The sequence below is a fragment of the Rhinopithecus bieti genome, unplaced genomic scaffold (assembly GCF_001698545.2).
Source record: "Rhinopithecus bieti isolate Rb0 unplaced genomic scaffold, ASM169854v2 scaffold_3878, whole genome shotgun sequence".
NCBI classification, from domain to species: domain Eukaryota; kingdom Metazoa; phylum Chordata; class Mammalia; order Primates; family Cercopithecidae; genus Rhinopithecus; species Rhinopithecus bieti.
The window spans coordinates 2,852,465-2,872,399 of record NW_016805059.1 but is presented as its reverse complement, the minus strand read 5'-3'; the positions used below and the strand labels follow the sequence as shown (position 1 = coordinate 2,872,399).

Here is a 19,935-nt window from a genome sequence, read left to right as displayed (position 1 = left end):
AACGACTAACTCATTTTATGAGGCCAACATCATCCTGATACCAAAGCCTGGCAGAGACACAACAAAAAAAGAGAATTTTAGACCAATATCCCTGATGAACATCGATGTAAAAATTCTCAATAAAATACTGGCAAACCGAATCCAGCAGCACATCAAAAACCTTATCCACCATGATCAAGTGGGCTTCATCCCTGGGATGAGGCTGGTTCAACATACACAAATCAATAAATGTAATCTCTGTATTTTTTTTGAGTGATACAGCCTGGACTGGCCAACAAGACAGAAATTTCTTCTTGCTAAAAATGTGTAATGTCAAATAACCATTATTAACCCTATCTATGTTAATGTTCTTACACTCATGAAATGGGGAAACGTAGGGCTCATGGCAGTAAATCAATAATGACAACAATGAACCTTTAAATCCTTATGATGTGTCAAATACTTTACATTAATTAATTCAGTTCTCACAACAACCTAAGAGGTAGTAACGGTTAGCCACTAAATATGATAATATAGAAGAAAATAATTGGAAAGTAAATAATTAATGTGAAATCTGTAAGATACACATTCATGATCTCACATCCCCAAAAGTAGCTGTACCTTTTCAATTTTCTCCTTTTATTTCCTTGGAATTTGTAAATCTTTTAGCTCTAAATAGATAATACAATAAACACTAAATCTATTTTGGCAGGCACTGTGTTTGGAACTATGGGGGACAGAGGAATGAGTAAGAGAGGTCCTAAGTTCCATGCTGATACTACATATTGCTGATAATCAGATCAATTTCATAAAGTATTATAGTTCTGACCATATAGAAAGGGTTCTAGTTTTATCTATGAAATTTCTCTTAATTGTCTACAGCACTGATACAATCTTACAAAGCCGCCTATGACATCTTATCTTGCACATGCAATGCAGCAAGAAGGCTGATGCTCAGTGTGTGAAACGTCTGGAGTGACCTTCTCAAATCCTTTGTCACATAACGTGCTGAGGTTTCTGATATTCTGATAGTAGTTATAAGATGCCTGAGTAACTCATGAAATCTTACGGATTTTTATTTCACTTGATAGAGTTAATGATGTCCACTATCTCTAACAACAAGCAGCTATTTCTATAGAGAAAGATCATGTTTGGATAACAATACACGATTTTAGGCTCTAAAAGTTAAAACGTGTTTGTAACGTTGATACTATGCAGAGGTCTTGACAGAACTTAGCTGTCTCTGAGGCTACAGAGAAGTGTGAAAAAGAGCACAGAGATTTCAGAAGGAGGCAGATTCAGTCAGACAGACTGAATCCCATTTGATCCCAATTCAGGCACACTTCAGATGGACGGCAAATTACTTGGTTTATCTGAGCATCAGTATTTTTATCTGTAAGATGAAGCTAATAACACCTACCCTGAAAAGTTGTTGTAAAGATGTTAAATACATTTGTAAAGATACAGTACAGATTATATATTAGATGCTCAATAAATAGGAACTGTGTATTCTCATCTATCATCTCTGCATTGCATTAGTGACTAATGCTGCATTTCAACTCCGAGAGCATACACTTGGTCTGTCTTAAACCAGATGACCAGGTCAAGTATGAGACCAATTACTACAAGGACATGCAGAGATCAAATAAATAAATAAATAAATAAATAAAGGCTTTGTGGACATTGTCAACATATTTACCTTCCCATACAGCTGTGTCTTCGGAATATAAGCTATAAAACTGGACTAGCTAAGATGACAATAATTGCCTAAATCACCTTTATGGCTTTAGTCTGGAAAATAATTATAGTGATAATGACCTTGAACTCCTGTGGAATTTCCATAACTAATACATAAGTATATCACTACTGTGACATTGATGTCTTTTGATATCACTGAAATAATACAGTGAGATAGAATTCAAAAAGAAAAATTTCAGAGGTGGACTCATTATAAAGTGCCTACGAGTATCACATAAGCCTGGAACAGATAAAGTACATAAGGCAGTTCTTAAATAAAAAGCCTTGATGATTAGAGTTCTACTGAACTACTGCCTCAACTGATCAAAATTCTAACTTGCACAGTATAAATGCAACTGCTTTGAGCTAAACATCAGTTTCAGAAGAAATAATATATGTGCACTTTCCAGCGACCATTCATTTAAAAACCTGAATCTAGATTCACAATCATCCACAAATGGAATAATTTCTATTACTGTAATTAAATATACTTAACACACAGAGCTTAATGAAAAAGATCATGAATCACTCCACTATAAGAATTATCAGGACATGATAAAACTTTATGTATCTTAATGGTAAAAACAATCTGATTATTAGATTTTCATTTGAGGCAATTTATCTACAGTTCAAAAAAATGCTTTCACTGATTACACTCCAAAGTATCTCTCTCATTGTCAGCAGGAGTGTCTGGCATTTAGTTAAAATATATTCCTCTAACTATAAATAATTGAATGTTTTTAAATCTATGGCAAATATTGGCAAACTGATAAACAACTAAATAATGTAAGAACTAGAATTATCAAAACACTTTTGTGAACACAGTTCTGCTTGGAGGGCTCCACGGAGGAAGTGCCTCACTTTCAAGAAAGGAATGACGTTTCTTCTGTTTTCGTTCAATTCTTTCTTGCCTTTCCTTATTTTCCTAAAGAGAAAATAGAACACTATAAATTTATATACATATATGAATATTATTTTCAAATCAGGTTGCTTGCTGAAGAAAATAATCCATTATAGGATATTTATGTATCACTTCCTAGTTTAACAGATCATAAAGAAATAACAGGTAGGGCCGGGCATGGTGGCTCACAACAGTAATCCCAGCACTTGAGGAGACTGAGGTGGGTGGATCGTTTGAGCCTGGGAGTTTGAGACCAGCCTGGGAAACATGGTGAAACATCATCTCTACAAAACAATACAAAAATTAGCCAGGTGTGGTGGCACACACCTATAGTCTCATCTACTTAGGAGGCTAAGGTGGGAAGATTGCTTGAGCCAGGGAGGTGGAGGTTGCAGTGAGCCAAGATTGCACTGCTGCACTCCAGCCTGGGCAACAGAGTGAGACCCTGTCTCAAAAAAGCAAACAAAAAATGGAAACAAGAAAAAAAATAGCTAGGAAACATGCCAATTTGTAAGTACATCAACAGGTATTAATATCACTTAATTTTTTAAACTATAAAAGTGAGAACATTAAAAAAGAATTGTATAAAATAGAAAAAAAGACCTACTATTATGACTCAAAGATAATAACTATTATAAGTTGGTGATGACTTTGTGAGAACAAATTCTCAGAAGTAAATATACTGGGTGCAAAGTTTTAATATGTCATGACAGTATGAGATACTTCAAATTTTTTACAAATAGTTAAAAAAATCTGCCTCATGTTTCTTTATTATTGAACTTGAGCACATTTTCAAACGTTTCTTTAGCCCTTTTGTAAATTTTCTGCTCAATTATTTGACCCATTTAAATGTATGGTATCAGTGCCTTTAATTTTTAGCAATTTGTGTACTTTCATATAAAAATATTAATGTTATCTTTGCATCAAACATTTTGCCTACCTTTGTGAGTCATTTTTGATCGTTATGCAATGTATACATAGGTGGAAACATCACACTATATCGCATAAATATGTACACTTTTTATGTGTCAATTGCAAATAAAAGATTTTTTAAAAATCCCAACACACAGATATTGTCTCTGTCCCCAGGCAACTTTCAAAATGGACAGAAACAAACAAGAAAATAAACAACTGATAATTCCAAGTTGTGTCAATTTCTAGGAAACATGTTTTAAAACTATGAGAAGGAACAGAAAAGAGTATTTACTTTTAACAAAAAATGGACTCAGGGAAAGTCCCTTTGAAGTGTGAAATGATGGATAAGAGAAGCCACTCGTGACAAATATTGGGGAAGAGCTTTGCAAGCAAAGCAAACAGTAGTAGTGAGGGCTCTGAGAGTGGGAAAAAAAATGTGATGTGGGAGGAAACAAAAAAGATCTACTGCGACTAAGGCTTGCCAGGAGGCAGGAGACAAGAAATGAAAATGGGGCACAAGGTGAGAAAGAGATGGATGAGGACTAAGATCATATGGGCCTTGGCAAGCCGTGGTAACACGCAGAACTTAGGTAAAACAATTCAACGAATGACACAGAAGCCAGGCAGAGAAGTGAGGAGAACATCAGGGGAGCATGACAGCCAAAGGAGTTGACAGCTGTAGGAGGAAGAAATGAACAGTGTAGAATGCTGAGATATTCTGAAACAGGACAGAAACACACAATAGACCGTATAGATGCAAACCTGTAACTTTCAAAGTGTGATTTTGGTGTAGTGATGAGGACAAAGACAAAACTGAAGTGGGAAGTGAATGAAAAAGATATGAGGAACTAAGGAAGCATAAGCAAAACTTTCTAGATGTTTCACTATAAAGAAAAGCAGACAAAAGTGGGGCCATAGACAGAGGGAAATGCAGAGTTCAAAGAGTGTATTTTTCTTGAAGATTATATATCCTGGAACATGACGGGAATAATTCAGAACAGTAGAAAGAATGATGATTCACAGAAGTGGAATGGCAAATTTATATTTTATTGCTTGATAGGGATAGTCCTACTTCACATTATTCTCAAAATATTATCTCCCATATTTTTATTCTACAGATGAATTTGAGAATCATTTCATTTCCCTGCACGTCCTCCCGTCAAAGAAGTAACTGAGTATCTGCATATTAGTACGAAATCTAAATATTTATCTAGGTATACTTGAAATATTAGTAGGATCTGGTCTTTTCATCTTACCAATTGGATTGTCTATTTCTTTACGTCTCTGCTAACACTATAAGGTTTGGTGGTTTCTTCATCATGGTATTTTTCTCATATTCCTCAAGGAGCAGGAAAACCCTCAGTGAAACCTGCCTCTGCAGGTTGATGGCTTGGGAGGAGAGGCATTATGGAAAATGATTAGGTATGTATGCATCTTTTCATCAGTATATATATAAGTGCCACAAGAATAATATGGCAATACAGTACAAGGTTTCCATTCACATATAACAAAGTTAAGTGGGAGGTTTGTTTTCTTCTCAGTCTTAACATCCATATCCTTGTTCCATGTCATAAGAATGTTTGCATGTTTGTTTGCTTGCTATTTCTATTACGGCAAAGAGGGAACTTCCTTTCAGAATTTTAATTGTGAAAACCAAAGCTGTAATTAGATCATCTTCAATCATTTTAATATTTTAGAGAGAGGCAGACCATCTAGCTAGGCGGAAGAAAAGCAGTGACCAGACTGTGTCCACAGAGATTGACTGAATAAATCTCTTTTTCTAATTCCACTTAACATGGGGGCACAGTAACTTGAAATATGCTTCACCTTACTAGCAGGGAGCTGTAAAGTCAGGGTAGCAAATAGACAATTATATTAACTGTAATATCAATTCACAAGAATCAATAGTTACTACCTTGATAGTAATTAAAAGAATCTTGTTAAAAAGTCCTTCTGACATTCACCTGTGGAAAACTGAGCTTTTTGCTCATTTTCTTACTAAAGGTAATGATGAATTAAGCTGGGAATTGGCAAGAAAAATATTTTAGTCTTACCTGATCTTTGGCTATAATATTTCCCCTAAAACAACTATGCACCAAATGCTTACTGTGCAAACTAGTTTGTATATAAAAAGCTTGAGATGTTATTTTACATGAAAATTGAAGTCATTAGACTTCGATATAGGGACAACTTTTCTATTCTATCTGCAAACAAATTTCAGTAAGAATTTGGTAAGAAGCAGAATGGATCTGTAACATGTATATTTATGTGTTTATAGGTGTACTATATTTGCAGACATTTTACTAGATATCATGTTATTTTGTCTTTGGTCTTTAAGGAATTCTTGTTCTTCAGAGGACTGATGAGAATGATAATGTAATTAAGTACTATAATTAAAATAGTGTACCTAAATGTGACTTATTAAGGAAATTCTATTTCATTTTCATGAAAATACAGAATTAAAATGGAAAACTGAAACATTTACAGTTAATTTCCCTAATTGATTCCAGCGGTCAGTATATATCTTCTTAATATAAGTGGACTTTAAAATGTTTTTTGGAACATAGCTTTATTTAAAAGTTTAACTTCAGGAAATCATCATGAAACATTACCTTGTTCATTCAAAACGGAACCAATTTTGATCACCTTATTATTATTTCTCTGCACAGAATTAGCATATAGCAGTGCTACAGTCAACACACAGAGTACATCCTGTTGGCTTTTGTTACGAGTGCATTAAATTACTTCAGGGAGAGCTGACATCTTTATAACATCATTACAAGTGTGTTTCTCTGCACGGGCAATTCTGATCCATTTTCTCAAGTCTTCATTTGTGTTGTTCAGGAGAGTTCTACAATTTTCTTTGTTGGTCTGGCATGTTTCTTAAGTTTATTATTGTTTTATCTTTTTATCCTATCTTTAAATAGCTCGTTTTTAAATGATGTCTGATGTGCCTTTCTAACTACTGCAGATTCTTAAGTTTATGGAAAAAAAATAAACAAGACTGGTCAAAAAGACTGTGAAAGAGGAACTATAAAGGGAGATGAATCCAAGCAGATATTTAGAAACATCAAGCCTAATAATGAAGTGTGGCACTGGAATCACAAGACTGATCAATGGAACAGAAAGTTAAGAAACAGACCCAAAAATATGAGAAGGTATCATATAATAAAAGCAGCACCTCAAATCAATGGGTAAAAATGGGCTACTTTATAAAGGATACATTTGGAAAAACTAAAGTTAAAATCATATTTCCCACCATTATCAGGGTAAATTCTAAGTAGAACAAATGTTAAAACATTAAGGTATTAAAGTCACAAAGTTGTTAGAAGAAAAATAAGAGAATTTTGTTTAACCTCAAATTGTGGAGGTCTTTTCAACTATGCTTGAAAATCAATAGCCAAAAAAAAAAAAAAAAAGACTGATAAATTTGACACCTAAAATTTAAATTCTTCATGGCATAAAATACTATAAGGAAAGTTGGGAAACCAACAGTATGGTGGGGAAAAATATTTGAGACTCATATAAAAAAATGATAGGCTAATTTCCTTAGTACAAAACAAAAGATTCTAGAAATCAGTAAGAAAAAAACCCAACAATCTAACAGAAAAGTGTACAAAGTCTATGAAATGACAATTTACAGAGAAAATAATAGATAAATGGCTTGTATACAAATGAAAAGATATTCGAGCTCAATTCTAACCAGAGAAATGCAAATCAAAAATAACCTGCATGATTTTTTTTAACTAGTTGATTGGTATGAGTTGTTTTAAAGTTTGATAAGAAACCTGACTGGACAGACTTCCAGTGCAAAAATGTTATACTTTTTGGTTGCTGAATCACATGAATATGTTAGCTATTCATATGAATGTGTTACCTACTTATGTATTTATTCATAATGTATTACTTATATAAAAATTGACAAAAATGCATATTTATATTGACATTCTAAAATGGAAAATAACATTTTGCTTGACATCAACAAAAGGTAACTTTTATAAAGATAAGTAAAGTGAAATCAAATATATACATACATCTGGTTCAGCTAGCTATTGCTCCTCCTAAATCTCAAACCTGCTCTCTCATTAAAAACACCTAAATAAGAGATTCTCCTTGAGGTCATCAGAAATATCAAAAGAGAATAAAAGATGGAAGAATTTTCTCACTATTAAATTCAGTGTTACTTTTTGTCACGACCAAGTTCCACCAAGTAGCACCCCCGATAGTATACTTGTCTTCTTTCTATGATGTTAGATGTGAGAATCACAGCAAAGGAAGAATGGGCATCAATAGTAAATGGTAAATGTGGGGATGCAGGTAAGGAAGAAGACTTTAACAAGTTTTAAGCCTGGGCGTTTGAGCGAATAGTAGAAACATTAATAGAAATGACTAAATCAAAGAAAATATGCTATATGCAGGAGGAGATCTTGAATTCAACAAAGCAGATTCCAGGTAAAAATGATCAGTAGTTCTGGAGCAAATAGAATTAGAATTAGGGACAGAAAAGACACAAAGGGTAGATGAAAAAGACTCAAGCGCATTGACAAATAATACCTACCAGCCATTTTTCATATTCATCAATAGCTTGTTTATCTTTATCTTTTTTCTCAGCTCTTTTCAGTTCTTCCTTTCTTTTCTCATTTATTTTTTCTTTTCCTTTTGCTTGAAAAAAGCTTCCTTTTTCTCATTCCTATAGAGGATAGTATACAACACTGGAGAGTTAAAGGAAAATACATAATAAAGATTCCCTAGTACATCTTTGACAGTAACGAAAGTGAAATGCATTAGTAAATTTCAAGTAAATAAATTTTATAAAATTCGGAAGTGTTATTAATTTAAACTATGTCAAAATATGTATGATTTGGGATTACCATTTCTCAACAGCAGTTAAATTATCTTTCTTTTCTCAGCAACAGTTTCCTCCTCTTTCTGTTTCTTTGCTCTTTCGTATTCTCTCTCCTTTCTATTTTCTCTTTAAGATATTCCATCTTTTCTCTTTCCATTTTCAAAAGCCTGAAAAGTTCAGAATAATTTTCTTACTGTGAATATTTGAAAATAAAGAAAAATACGTTAATCATTAATTTGAATTTCAAATGTTTTAAAATAATTAAGATGTGCAAAACTCCCGAATACCCGCAGTGCTTCTCCTTTTCTCGCAGCATTTTCTTCTTCAATTTTCTTCTTGTTTTTTTCTTCAAGCCTCTTTTTGGCAGCTATTTTCTTTGCTTCCTTTTCTTTCATAGCCTTCCAGGCCTCAAATGATGCTAATGCTTCTTCTCTTTTAGCAGCTCTTTTCTACATTGGAAAAAAATAATAGACTGATATACTGATATACATACATACATATATATATAGAGAGAGACAAATATGGCTAGATGTAAATATTAGACAAATATGGCTAGATATAAATATACACATATACATTTATCTTTAATCCTCTGATATTCATTGTACTTAGAAATTAACTTTCAAAGTAATTCATTTAGAATGGCATAGATAAGTTAATTTACAAAGAATGTTATCTGAATTATTCACTGATTTTAAAATGTCCCTTTCTAAAAACATTTATCACATATTGACCTATTAATGAGAAAGATGCCAACTATTATTTTTGAAAGTATACTAAACAAATTATGTCAAAATAAACTGTAATAGGCTAAGTGGTATAGTAAAATTTTCATAATAAAATATTTGAAAAAAATCAGTGAAGTTATGGGCTTATAAACTAAGAGTAAGGCAAATTGGCTAAGTCATACAGTAAGATGCAGATTTTTGGTTTAAATCTTAATTTTGAATAGTATCAAAACATAAAGTTCTTACTATATAAATGTATTCCAAATGTTGAAAGTATGTGCCCAACTGAAAAATAGGTTGGAGACTGTATAGCAAGTTATGTTATTATTTTACTTCCTTCAATCTAATCCCATAATATTCTATGTTTGCTTCATTGTTCAATATTAAATGACATAAAACCTTAATATTGGGGTAACATAATTTATAAGTCAACGTACTGTCTACCTCACAGAGCTGTGAAGATCAAATGAGAAGGGGTATGGCACTGACCACAGCAGCATACTGCTATGAACTTGGTTAACAGACAGGCACGCCCCCTGGAGGGCGGCTCCCTTCGCTACTGATGCATTATCGAGCGGTTCACTTTGGAAAATATTTTTCTTCTAAATCTATTTTAGTATTGAACAGCACACTGGAGTTTTTTTTTCATAAGTTTGACTTTAGAATATAGGAAACAACTGAGTGTATTCTAAGCAGGAGTTAGAGGAAGTGACTCAGTACAGAAGAGAAAGGAACAAAAGTTCACCTCCAGTTGATGGGAAAGGATACAAAAATCAAGAGCTCAGGGAGGGGTTGGACTTGATAATTTGTACTAAACAAATTATATTAAAATAAATTGTAATAGGCTAAGTGGTACAGTAAAATTCAAGAGAGAAAAGAGGAAAACTGAAGGTTAACTAGTGTCTAATGATCCTTTATCTTCTTACGCCTTTTTTTTTTTTTTTTGAGACAGTCTCTGTCACCTAGGCTGGAGTACAGTGGCACGATCTCAGCTAACTGCAACCTCCACCTCCTGGGTTCAAGTGATCCTCCCACCCCAGCCTCCCGAGTAGCTGGAATTACAGGTGCCCACCACCATGCCTGGCTAATTTTTGTATTTTTAGGAGAGATGGGGTTTCACCACATTGCCCAGGCTGGTGTTGAACTCCAGACCTCAAGGGATCCCGTCCGCCTCGGTCTCCTAAAGTGCTGGGATTACAGGTGTGAGCCACAGTGCCTGGCCTTCTTGGCTAAGTTCTAAATGAAGTCAACTTTTAAGAGTGAATTAGGTGCTCACAAACAATAATAACTTCATAATCAGCAGGAACAAAGCTATCCTATACATACACAAAATTAAAATCTGTTTTCATATAAAACAGTTATATCAAACTAAAATATATAAAGTAAAACAGAAATAAAACCAGAAATCAATTATTTAATATACAAGTTATTTTACCATTTAAAAGCTGATTTTGAAAAGTTATATATTATTTACTGAAATAAAAATCCAAAACATTTTTACTTCTATATGTCAGAATACCGTTCATTTTGATCCTTAAGTTTTCACTTCAATTCTTTTTATTCTGTGCATTTCATGTAAATAACATTTTCTTTTCTAACACTCCTATGAGAAACCAAGAAAAAGGTTATATAAATATTTAAAATTTTTAAATGAATTAGAATTCTTTATATTAACATTTTCCCTGAAATTCACATGTACAATTTTCTAAAGTTACTATTCTACTTTAAAAAAGGACAAAAAGATCTTTTTTAGAATTGGTGAATAAATTAATAAAATCTTTTTTCTTATGTATGCCTAACATCTCTTAGGAAAGAAAAATTACTAACTTTTTGTTCATAATAACCCTTTTGTTCATATAAACTTCAAGAATAAAAAAATGAAAATCATACAGACTTTACAATGTTTTGACTTGTGTTATATTTCTATAAATTGTAATGGCATATTCTTTCTTTAAAAACAACTATGATTGGTTATGCGAAGTATGGAAGCAAGTAATTTAGTAAAATATCTATGGATTACTCATGTATTATAAGGAAAATCTTTCTCAATAAATTAAGTATTAAACCTTAATTTCCTATCAGGATTACTTTATTCTTTATAAACAGTGCTGGCTTATGAAAGTGATCATCCTTCTCCTCTTAAAAATATTTTCCTTTTTTACCTGATAAACAGCTGCCCTTATGTTATCTGCTCTATCAGGTTCTATGCTCTGTTTCTGTGAAGGTTTTTGGTCCAAGACTTTTAAAGTCCCTAAATAGTGAGAAGAGGTAGTTGTCGATGGAGTTCTCCTTTTAGAACTAGATTTCTTCAAAAACTCAGAGGTCATTAATCTGAAAAGATCCAAATAAATCAAGATAAAATATTACAATTGCATTTGGTACAAGAGAGATCTGTTAGAATATGCACATATAATATTTGAAAACTGGCCAGGCACGATGGCTCACACCTGTAATACCAGCACTTTGGAAGGCCAAAATGGATGGATGACTTGAGCTCAGGAGTTACAGACCAGCCTGGGTAACATGGTGAAACCCTGTCTCTACCAAAAATACAAAAAACTAGCCGGCATGGTCGTGCACGCCAGTAGTTGCAGCTACCCTGGAGGCTGAGGTGGGAGGATAGCTTGAGCCCAGGAGGCAGAGGTTGCAGTGAGCAGAGACCATGCCACTACACTCCAGCCTGAGCAACAGAGTGAGACTCCATCTCAAAAAAAAATTGAAAACTACATTATAATTTAACAAATTGTATTTACTTTGAAAATGATGTAGGTTAAATGTACAGCCTTAGTATATGAAGAGTATTAAATTATGTTGAAGGGGACATAATTCAACATAATTTAAATTGTATAACTTTATATGGCTTTAAAATGATTGCTCTATTTAAATATTTGTAATTAGACACTTTTTAAGAAATATGGACCACTTCTCAAGTTACATGGAAAAAACAATAAAGTAGGTTATAATCACTCTTTTAATATTTATTTTCTTTCATCATTTTGTTACATGAAGCATTCCAAATACAAAATTAGAAAGAATAGTACCATCGATTTCAGGGATTGGTGGGAAAATCTGGCCAGCCATCGGTTTTAGTATACAAAGTTTATGGCACCATAGCTGTAATCATTCACTTAAGTTTTGCCTGTGGCTGCTTTCCTGTTAAAATGGCAGAAATGAGTAGTTCCAATATAGACTGTGCCTAAAATGCGCACGAACTGGCCATTTACAGAAAAAGCTTGCTAGCTCTGTTTTACTTGATTAATGATAATTTGACTAACGATAATTTAAAAGATTCAGAAGGTTTTGATTAGCACTTATGAGTTAGGCATTCATTATCACTGGTGTGAATGAAGCTATATAGATAATCATTTTAATAAACCTACTTAGTTCATAGATTCTGAAGGCTTTCAGTACAATTTCTCATGTTAGACAACGATACTTGATAATGAATAAGTATCACTGCTAGACTTCAGCTTTATTACCATTTTATATTGCTTGTCTCAGGAAAAGTAGGAGAAAGAAGCTCTATTCCAGAAGCAGTGTGGAGCACAGAGAATCCCTAATCACTGACATTAAGAAAGAAGAAAAATATTCCTAGGACGATCCTGGGGAGCGAAGGTATTACATAAACATTCCAGGCACTAGAACAACCAGTAATAGGCTTACTTTTTATGAATTACTTTATTTCAAATAATATCATCAACCAAGGGGTTTTATCATGAAGTAACTACTCTTTTCATTTTATGAAATGCAAATAAAGAGAAAACACAGTAACACCAAATGAAATTTACTTTATGAAAGTTAAATTAAAACTAGCTTTGCTAGAATGCAAGCCCATAAATGACAAATATTGATCACTTTCTTACCTGGCAGATGCACTGGATGCTCTATTATTTGTTGACTTTTTATTCTTTATATTTCTATCTTCAATTGTTTTCTATTAAACAGAAAATGCCAAAGATGATTTATTCATAACAACTATCCTTGTTAGGCTTAGAAGCCAAACTGCCAGTAAGTCACTATTCTTTAAGCATCTACTATGTGTCAAACACGTAGACACTGGGAACAAATCAGCGAATAAAATGCCCTTAAGAATATTAAATTCTAGAGACGGTTGACCAAAAATAAATATATAAGCAAACATGACTCATGAAGGAGATAAAATAGTGTACAGTGACAGAGAATGACCAGAGTGGGGCTGAAGAAGTTGATCAGGGAAGGCTGTCCTGAGGGGCTGACATCAGAGCTGAGACAGATAATGAGTGCAAAGGGCCCACTTGAAGGTCTATGAAAGAAAGAAACAGCAAGTGGTAAAAGCCTGAGAAGGGACAGAGCTCGGTATCTTTGAAAAACAGAGAGGTGAATGGAGCTGAAGCATAGTGAATGGCAGAGAAAAGTGGAAGACGTGGTCAGAGAAGAACCATGTGAGATCACTAGGTGGTGATGAGGAGTCTGGATGGAATTCTTGTGATAAACCAACAAAAAGACTTTAATGGAGAATGATTATATTCCCGTTTAGAAAAGGCCACTCAGTAGAGAATAAGAATGAAGCCAAGGGTCCAGTCAAAAGAAATACGTCACAACCTTACTTCTTACATATAAATTGCCTGTTCTAGTTTAGAATTGCCTCTATTAGACATTCTACAATCCTGTCTATAAACTCCAGAATATCCTTTCTTCTTTTAAGGAATAACTTTTCTACTTTACATAGACTGATGGGTGCCAGTGGTAAAGTGAGAGCACAGATATAAACACATCCCTAACTTGTCAGTAGTGTTTTTTTCCTAAGGAACATAGCTAAGGATGATATACCTGGCACATGGCTTAATGTACCTTCTCCATAAATGTTAAGAAAACTTGTATTTTATATTATAAAAGTATTGTTCAAACACAGATTTTCAGCTAGCGCTGTTTTCTTCCCCTGATACTAAGTACACAGAACTGCTAGTTAATTGCAGCTATAAGAGATAATAACAAATTCAGGAGAAACAAAGACTGAAAATGCTACACCATAAATTTTTAAAGTATAGCACTCAGACACAATTTAGTTTAGGAACAAGTAATCCTACATAATCATATATCTGTTTCTTAAGGTTAGAATAATAATGTTCCCCTCAACAACAACAAAAAACAAATAACCCCATTAAAAAGAGGGCAAAAAACGTGAATAGACTTTTTGAAAAGAAGATATACAAGTGGCCAAGAAACATATGAAAAAAAAAAAATGCTCACCATCATTTATCATCAAACACAAATCAAAACCACAGTGAGATATATTAAACTAGTCAGAATATTTATCTATTATTAAAAAGTTAAAAAAGTAACAGATGTCAGTGAGAACACAGAGAAAAGGGAATGCTTCTATACTCTTGGTAAGAATATAAATTAGTACAATCTTTATGGAAAATAGTATGGGGATTTCTTAAGAAACTAAAAATAGAACTACCATTCAATCCAGCAACCCCACTGTGAGTATCTGCCAAAAGGAAAAGAAATCATTATATAAAAAAGATACCTGCACTCATATGTTTATCACAGTACTAGTCACAATAGCAAAGATATGGAATCAACCTAAGTGTACATCAACATATGATTGGATAAAGAAAATGTGCGCACACACACACACATACACACTGGAATACTATTCAGCCATACAGAAAAAATGTCTTTTACAACAACATGGGTGGAACTGGAGGTTATTACCTTAAGTGAAATAAATCATAAACAGAAAGTCAAATGGTACATGTTCTCACTTATAAGTGGGAGCTAAATAATGTGTACACATGTATATAGAGTATGGAATAATAGATAATGGAGACTAGGAAAGGTGAGAGGGAGGTGAGGGATGAGAAATTACTTAATGGATACAATGTATATTTTAGTTTATACTAGAAGTCTGACTTTATTACTACACAATATATCCATGTAACAAAAAAGCACTTGAACCCGTTAAATTTATATGAATTTAAAAAAAAAAAAAGCAACTTCATCACCTCTGGAGGTTGCCAGAGCACCAACTCATTATTTTGAAAATTAGGAAATAAAGGCAAAGGATCAAATATGAATAATAATAATAATGTTCCTGATGATAACCATCTATTTTAAAGAAGCACGGATGTTGATAAACATTTAAGATTTTCGTTAAAATTATTAACATGTTTCATGTTTTAAAGTGATATCCAAAAACAGAACTCTAATTTAAAATCTCAGAAGTTATTCCAGATAGTTATATTTTTAAAATGTGAAGACCTATGGAAATATATACACTATGAGTATGCATTTCTGAGATATTTAAAAGTATATTATAATCATAGACCTCTGATAAATTTTAAACACTGGGTTTCATTAAATTCACTACAAACTCCTTAAAGTTAAATTTTATTGGATTAAGTAAGAACCATGTGACAATATAATACCACTATCAAAAGATAAATTTTCCACTGGTAATTCAGAAGTATATAACACAGAAGATAAAATTTCTTAAAGTTCTGTTTCAAGTTTTAAGCTATAGTATGAAAGGTATGAATTTTTACAAATACCTTTGAAGACGCTGTTGCACTGGTAGATGTTAAGATACTCTGAGATTTAGATAGTAGTGGATCTACTGTTCTATCAACATCCATAATCAGTTCTGCTTTTGCCTTTTCTTCTTCAAGGTCATCAGCAGTCACTTGACTTTCCTTGGATTTCTCAAATGCAGTAGTCACATGGTCTGCTGAAAATGAATTCTCTTTATTTTCATCTGATTTCAAGGAATTATGGTTTTCAGTGATTTCTTCATTTGGATCTATTTTGAGACAGGGTAATAGCATTAAAACCCCCTTCTGAATTAATAAGGTAAATGCCAGATTCATTTGCTTTCTTTTAAAGGAGGACTACTTATAAACTTTTTTTTTCCTGCAAAATATGAAGAAAACTATCATATTAAACTTGCATAAACTTTTTTCAAAAGTGATTTACAAAAAAAAATTGTCTACGCTTAACTAATGAGGCACTTAACAAATCTAGTACTTAGAAAAATAGCATATTAATAAACAGAATGGAATAACTACCCTAAAACAAAGACACGTCAAAAGAGTTTGTTGACATACAAACCAAGCAAGTGAGATGACAATATTTGTTCAGCTCTAAAGCCTGAGTTTCTTAGCTGGAACAACAGGCTGCATAAGAAGGTGTCACACCTCTCTAGGCTACTACAGTTACTAGTAGTACAACTGTTGAATTGCATAGATGCAGAAAGAACCAGGAATTAATGCAATTTTACACAGACTCTAGTGAGTTTCATCTCACCAAGATGCAGTACTGCCTCTGATGCCATAAGCGGCAATAAAGACTATTGCTTATCCTCTCTGTGCTCCAAGAAACAGGCTCAAGCTCTGGCATAAGAAGATTCAGTTTTGCGCTTACAGAATTGCTTCTACTATTCTGATTCTACCATATTTTGGAATGGGATCACCAACTTTCAGTTCTACCAAGATCCACCTCCTAGCTAAACCTGAATCTTCACTATCAAAAGTCTTAATTCTGTTGGTTTCACTATGACCATGTTTTGGAATTTCTTTTGAGGTAAGATGGGCTTAAAATCACTCAATTCACTACTGGATTCTTTGGAGCTGTTAATCTATTCAGTGAAAAGAACAAGAACTTTGGAGCTCAAGATTTAACTATGGCTCCATCACTGACCTTGGGTGTGTTTCCCCAAGTCACTGCACTTCAACTTTTCTCATCTGTAAAATAACAAAAATGATGCTACATAGTAAGCACTTAATAAATGTTCATTACACATCTCAGACCTAGAAATAGCTAGGTATTTTAGCTTTCATTAAGCTACATATCACTAAGAAAAGAAATTATGTTCACAACTCACATATCAGAGTAAGTGCTTAGTATGGTATTGCTGTAAATGCTTTACATGTTTAATTCTTACACCACCCTATAAGGCAGATTACCCTTATTTTACCCATTTTAAAGATCAACATACAAGGTCAGAAAGGTTAGCTACTTTGTTTATGTAATTGTGCCTGTATTCAAATCTAGCTTAGTCTCACTTTAAAATTCCACCTAGCTATTATGTTGTCCTGCAGAATATCAAAGCAACACATACATAACGATAGCTTATCTCAGGTGCTCACTCCACTTGGGCTGTGAACTAGGCTAATGGCTAAAATGCACTATATCACTTAATTTTCACAATGACCCTTATGAGACAGATAATATAACTTAGGGAAATTGAGGCACTGAGAGATTAAGTTCTGCATCCAAAATCACAGTTAGTTAACTACATGATCAGGATTAAAACTCAAACTCATAAAAACATGCATTTCTCTTGTAATTATAGGAAGTATTATTTCTCTTACAAACAGGAGTCTAAGTAGTACAGAGTTCACAAATAAGATATAATTATTATATATAACCACCTTTTACAGACGTGTTTCCCTCAGGTCCTGGTGAAAAACAATCTCCAAGAATTTGTTTAAGTGGTGATGATGATAGACTTGTTAAGCATGAATCCTGTTTCTGCAAAAAAATACATTTCCCATGTAAGTTTAGTAATTAACATTTTTGGGAACAATAGCATTATTAAAACTACAAATTAAAATAGTGCGTAACTCTGAAATCTGATTAGTCATTTGTGCTGAAACACAAAGTGTGACAAGCCAGTGGAGGTGAGTATGCTTTACTTTCAAGCCTTGATGTCTTGGTCAATAAAAGGGGTCACTAAAAGAGTTATTCAAGTTCTTTATCTAACTACCACCACCTCTCTATTTGTTTTACCAATTTTCAAAACTCCTATTACTTTAAAATCACATTTCTTATAAATATTTAAGGCCAAGATTTGATTTTGATAGCTCTTCCTACAATTATCCTTTGAAGGAAAGCATAAAGAAGACAGGTAAATACTTTAGTTCCAAGCAAATATTACTAGTTATCCAAATGAAAACATTGAATAAAATCAAGTAAGCAGCTACTTCCAAATATTTTAGATAGGAAAAGCACATAGACTGCATGCACTTGAGTTTTCCTCAAAATTCTGAAAATTATATTTGAAATGCAATGATTCTATTTGTGTATCTAAGGTAAACATTTCTCCATAGAATCATCTAGCCTAAAGGTGATGATATTATAATGTAAGAAGTTCCACTTTGTTGTACAAATCCTTTAATTTTCTTTCCCAGCAATATTTTATGGGTACAAAGGAAATTATATGTCAAAAGCAATGGAGAGAAAACATTTGAGAAAAGGGAAGAGGTGCTGAGACACTGGAGTCTACCCTGAAAGACAAAGCTTCACCTGAGGAGATCTGCAAATTAGTAGCTTTTTGCCAGAAGGCATTCTCTAATCTATGCAGCTCAAGTAATAGAAGGCTACAGCCTTGGTGGAATGACTTGAGGGGACAGAGGATAGAGTCTAGTACCACGAGATCAGCCAATAAGTATGTGGAAAATAGTAGAGGACAGTGACCACAAAATCTGCATATGAAATTCACCAAAAACCTGTATCACCTCCATTTGGGGCATAAGGGAGACCTCAGAGGATCCTGTAAAAGCGTAGAAGCTAGAAACTGAAAAGAATTAAGCAGAAATTTCAGCTGATATCCATTGCAGGAGAAACAGGATTGGGAATTTGTGTCCAGCCATGATATCTGCTTGCTAGAAAATGTGTTTGGAGGGACATAAAAGAATCGAGAATCTCTACAAAATATCATTCACAACATCCAGTATTCAATCAAAAGTCACAAGATAAAGAAACAGAAAATGGTGGCACTTATTTAAAAAAACAAACAAACAAAAAAAAGGGAATGGTCAATAGGAAGCGACCCAGAGATGACTCACATTTTACAGTTAGCGGACAGGACTTTAAAGTAGCTATTATAAATATGTTCAAGCACTTCGGGGAAAATATATGCATGATGGCTGAAAAGATGGGGGATTTTATTAGAGATATAAAAAATAGAAAAAATACCAATGGAAAATCTAAAGTCGAACACCACAGTAAGTGAAATAAAAAATTCACCTGGAGAACACTTATACTTTGCAACTGCAAATGGAACTTTCACAACATACACTTATGCTGGGCCATTAAAACAAAACAGGACAATTTAATACAAGTTGAAATCATAAAAGATACATTCTCTGGACCGCAATCAGTAAACCTGAAGACTGAGTAATACAAGTTATTAAATCTGAAAAACAAAGAGGAAAACAATTTAAGAAATATAAACAGAATCTCAGAGATCAGTGAGATACAGTAAAAATTTCAATGCATGTGCAACTACAGTACCAAAAGGAGAGGGAGAAAAATAGGGTGGGAAAAAATAATCTTCCCATTTCACAGACAGTATCAACTTATAGGTTTGGAAAGCTCAACAAACGTCAAGCAGAATAAACATAAAGAAAGCTAGACTTAGGCACCATATAGTCAAATTGCTGTAATTAAAAATAAAAACCACAATCTTGAGTAAAATTTCTGAAAGCATTCAGACGAAATCAACACATTATATATAGAGAGGACAATGAAATAAATGATTACAAGAGAGGCCAATAAAAATGGAAACCTATAAAGAGCTGGAGGTAGAAGGAGGCAACTATTAGATAAGAAGGATATAATCACATCACCCACCCTTCGAAAACGAAGATGAGACAAATACTTTTAGAAAAGCAAAGACTGAGAAAAATCCATCACTAGTAAACCTGTATTACAAGAAATGTAAAATAAGTTTGTAAGACTGACAGGGCACAAAATGGTAATCTGAATCTACAGGAAGAAATGAAGATCCCTAGAAATTGTATATATTTATAGATATATATTATCTCTATATATTTATATATATT

General features: G+C 33.3%; 1 protein-coding gene across 1 annotated transcript in view; it reads right to left on the bottom strand.

The window, feature by feature from the left end:
* Nucleotides 1-1,051: 1,051 nt before the first annotated feature.
* MAP9 (microtubule associated protein 9) overlaps nucleotides 1,052-19,935 on the bottom strand; it is a 35,753-nt gene continuing 16,869 nt past the window's right edge. The window contains 10 exon segments of the mRNA XM_017871026.1: nucleotides 1,052-2,641; nucleotides 8,091-8,188; nucleotides 8,191-8,222; nucleotides 8,404-8,437; nucleotides 8,440-8,545; nucleotides 8,666-8,827; nucleotides 11,269-11,437; nucleotides 12,970-13,040; nucleotides 15,643-15,890; nucleotides 17,521-17,620. Coding sequence (XP_017726515.1) covers nucleotides 2,519-2,641; nucleotides 8,091-8,188; nucleotides 8,191-8,222; nucleotides 8,404-8,437; nucleotides 8,440-8,545; nucleotides 8,666-8,827; nucleotides 11,269-11,437; nucleotides 12,970-13,040; nucleotides 15,643-15,890; nucleotides 17,521-17,620 — 1,143 coding nt within the window. The 3' untranslated portion in view covers nucleotides 1,052-2,518.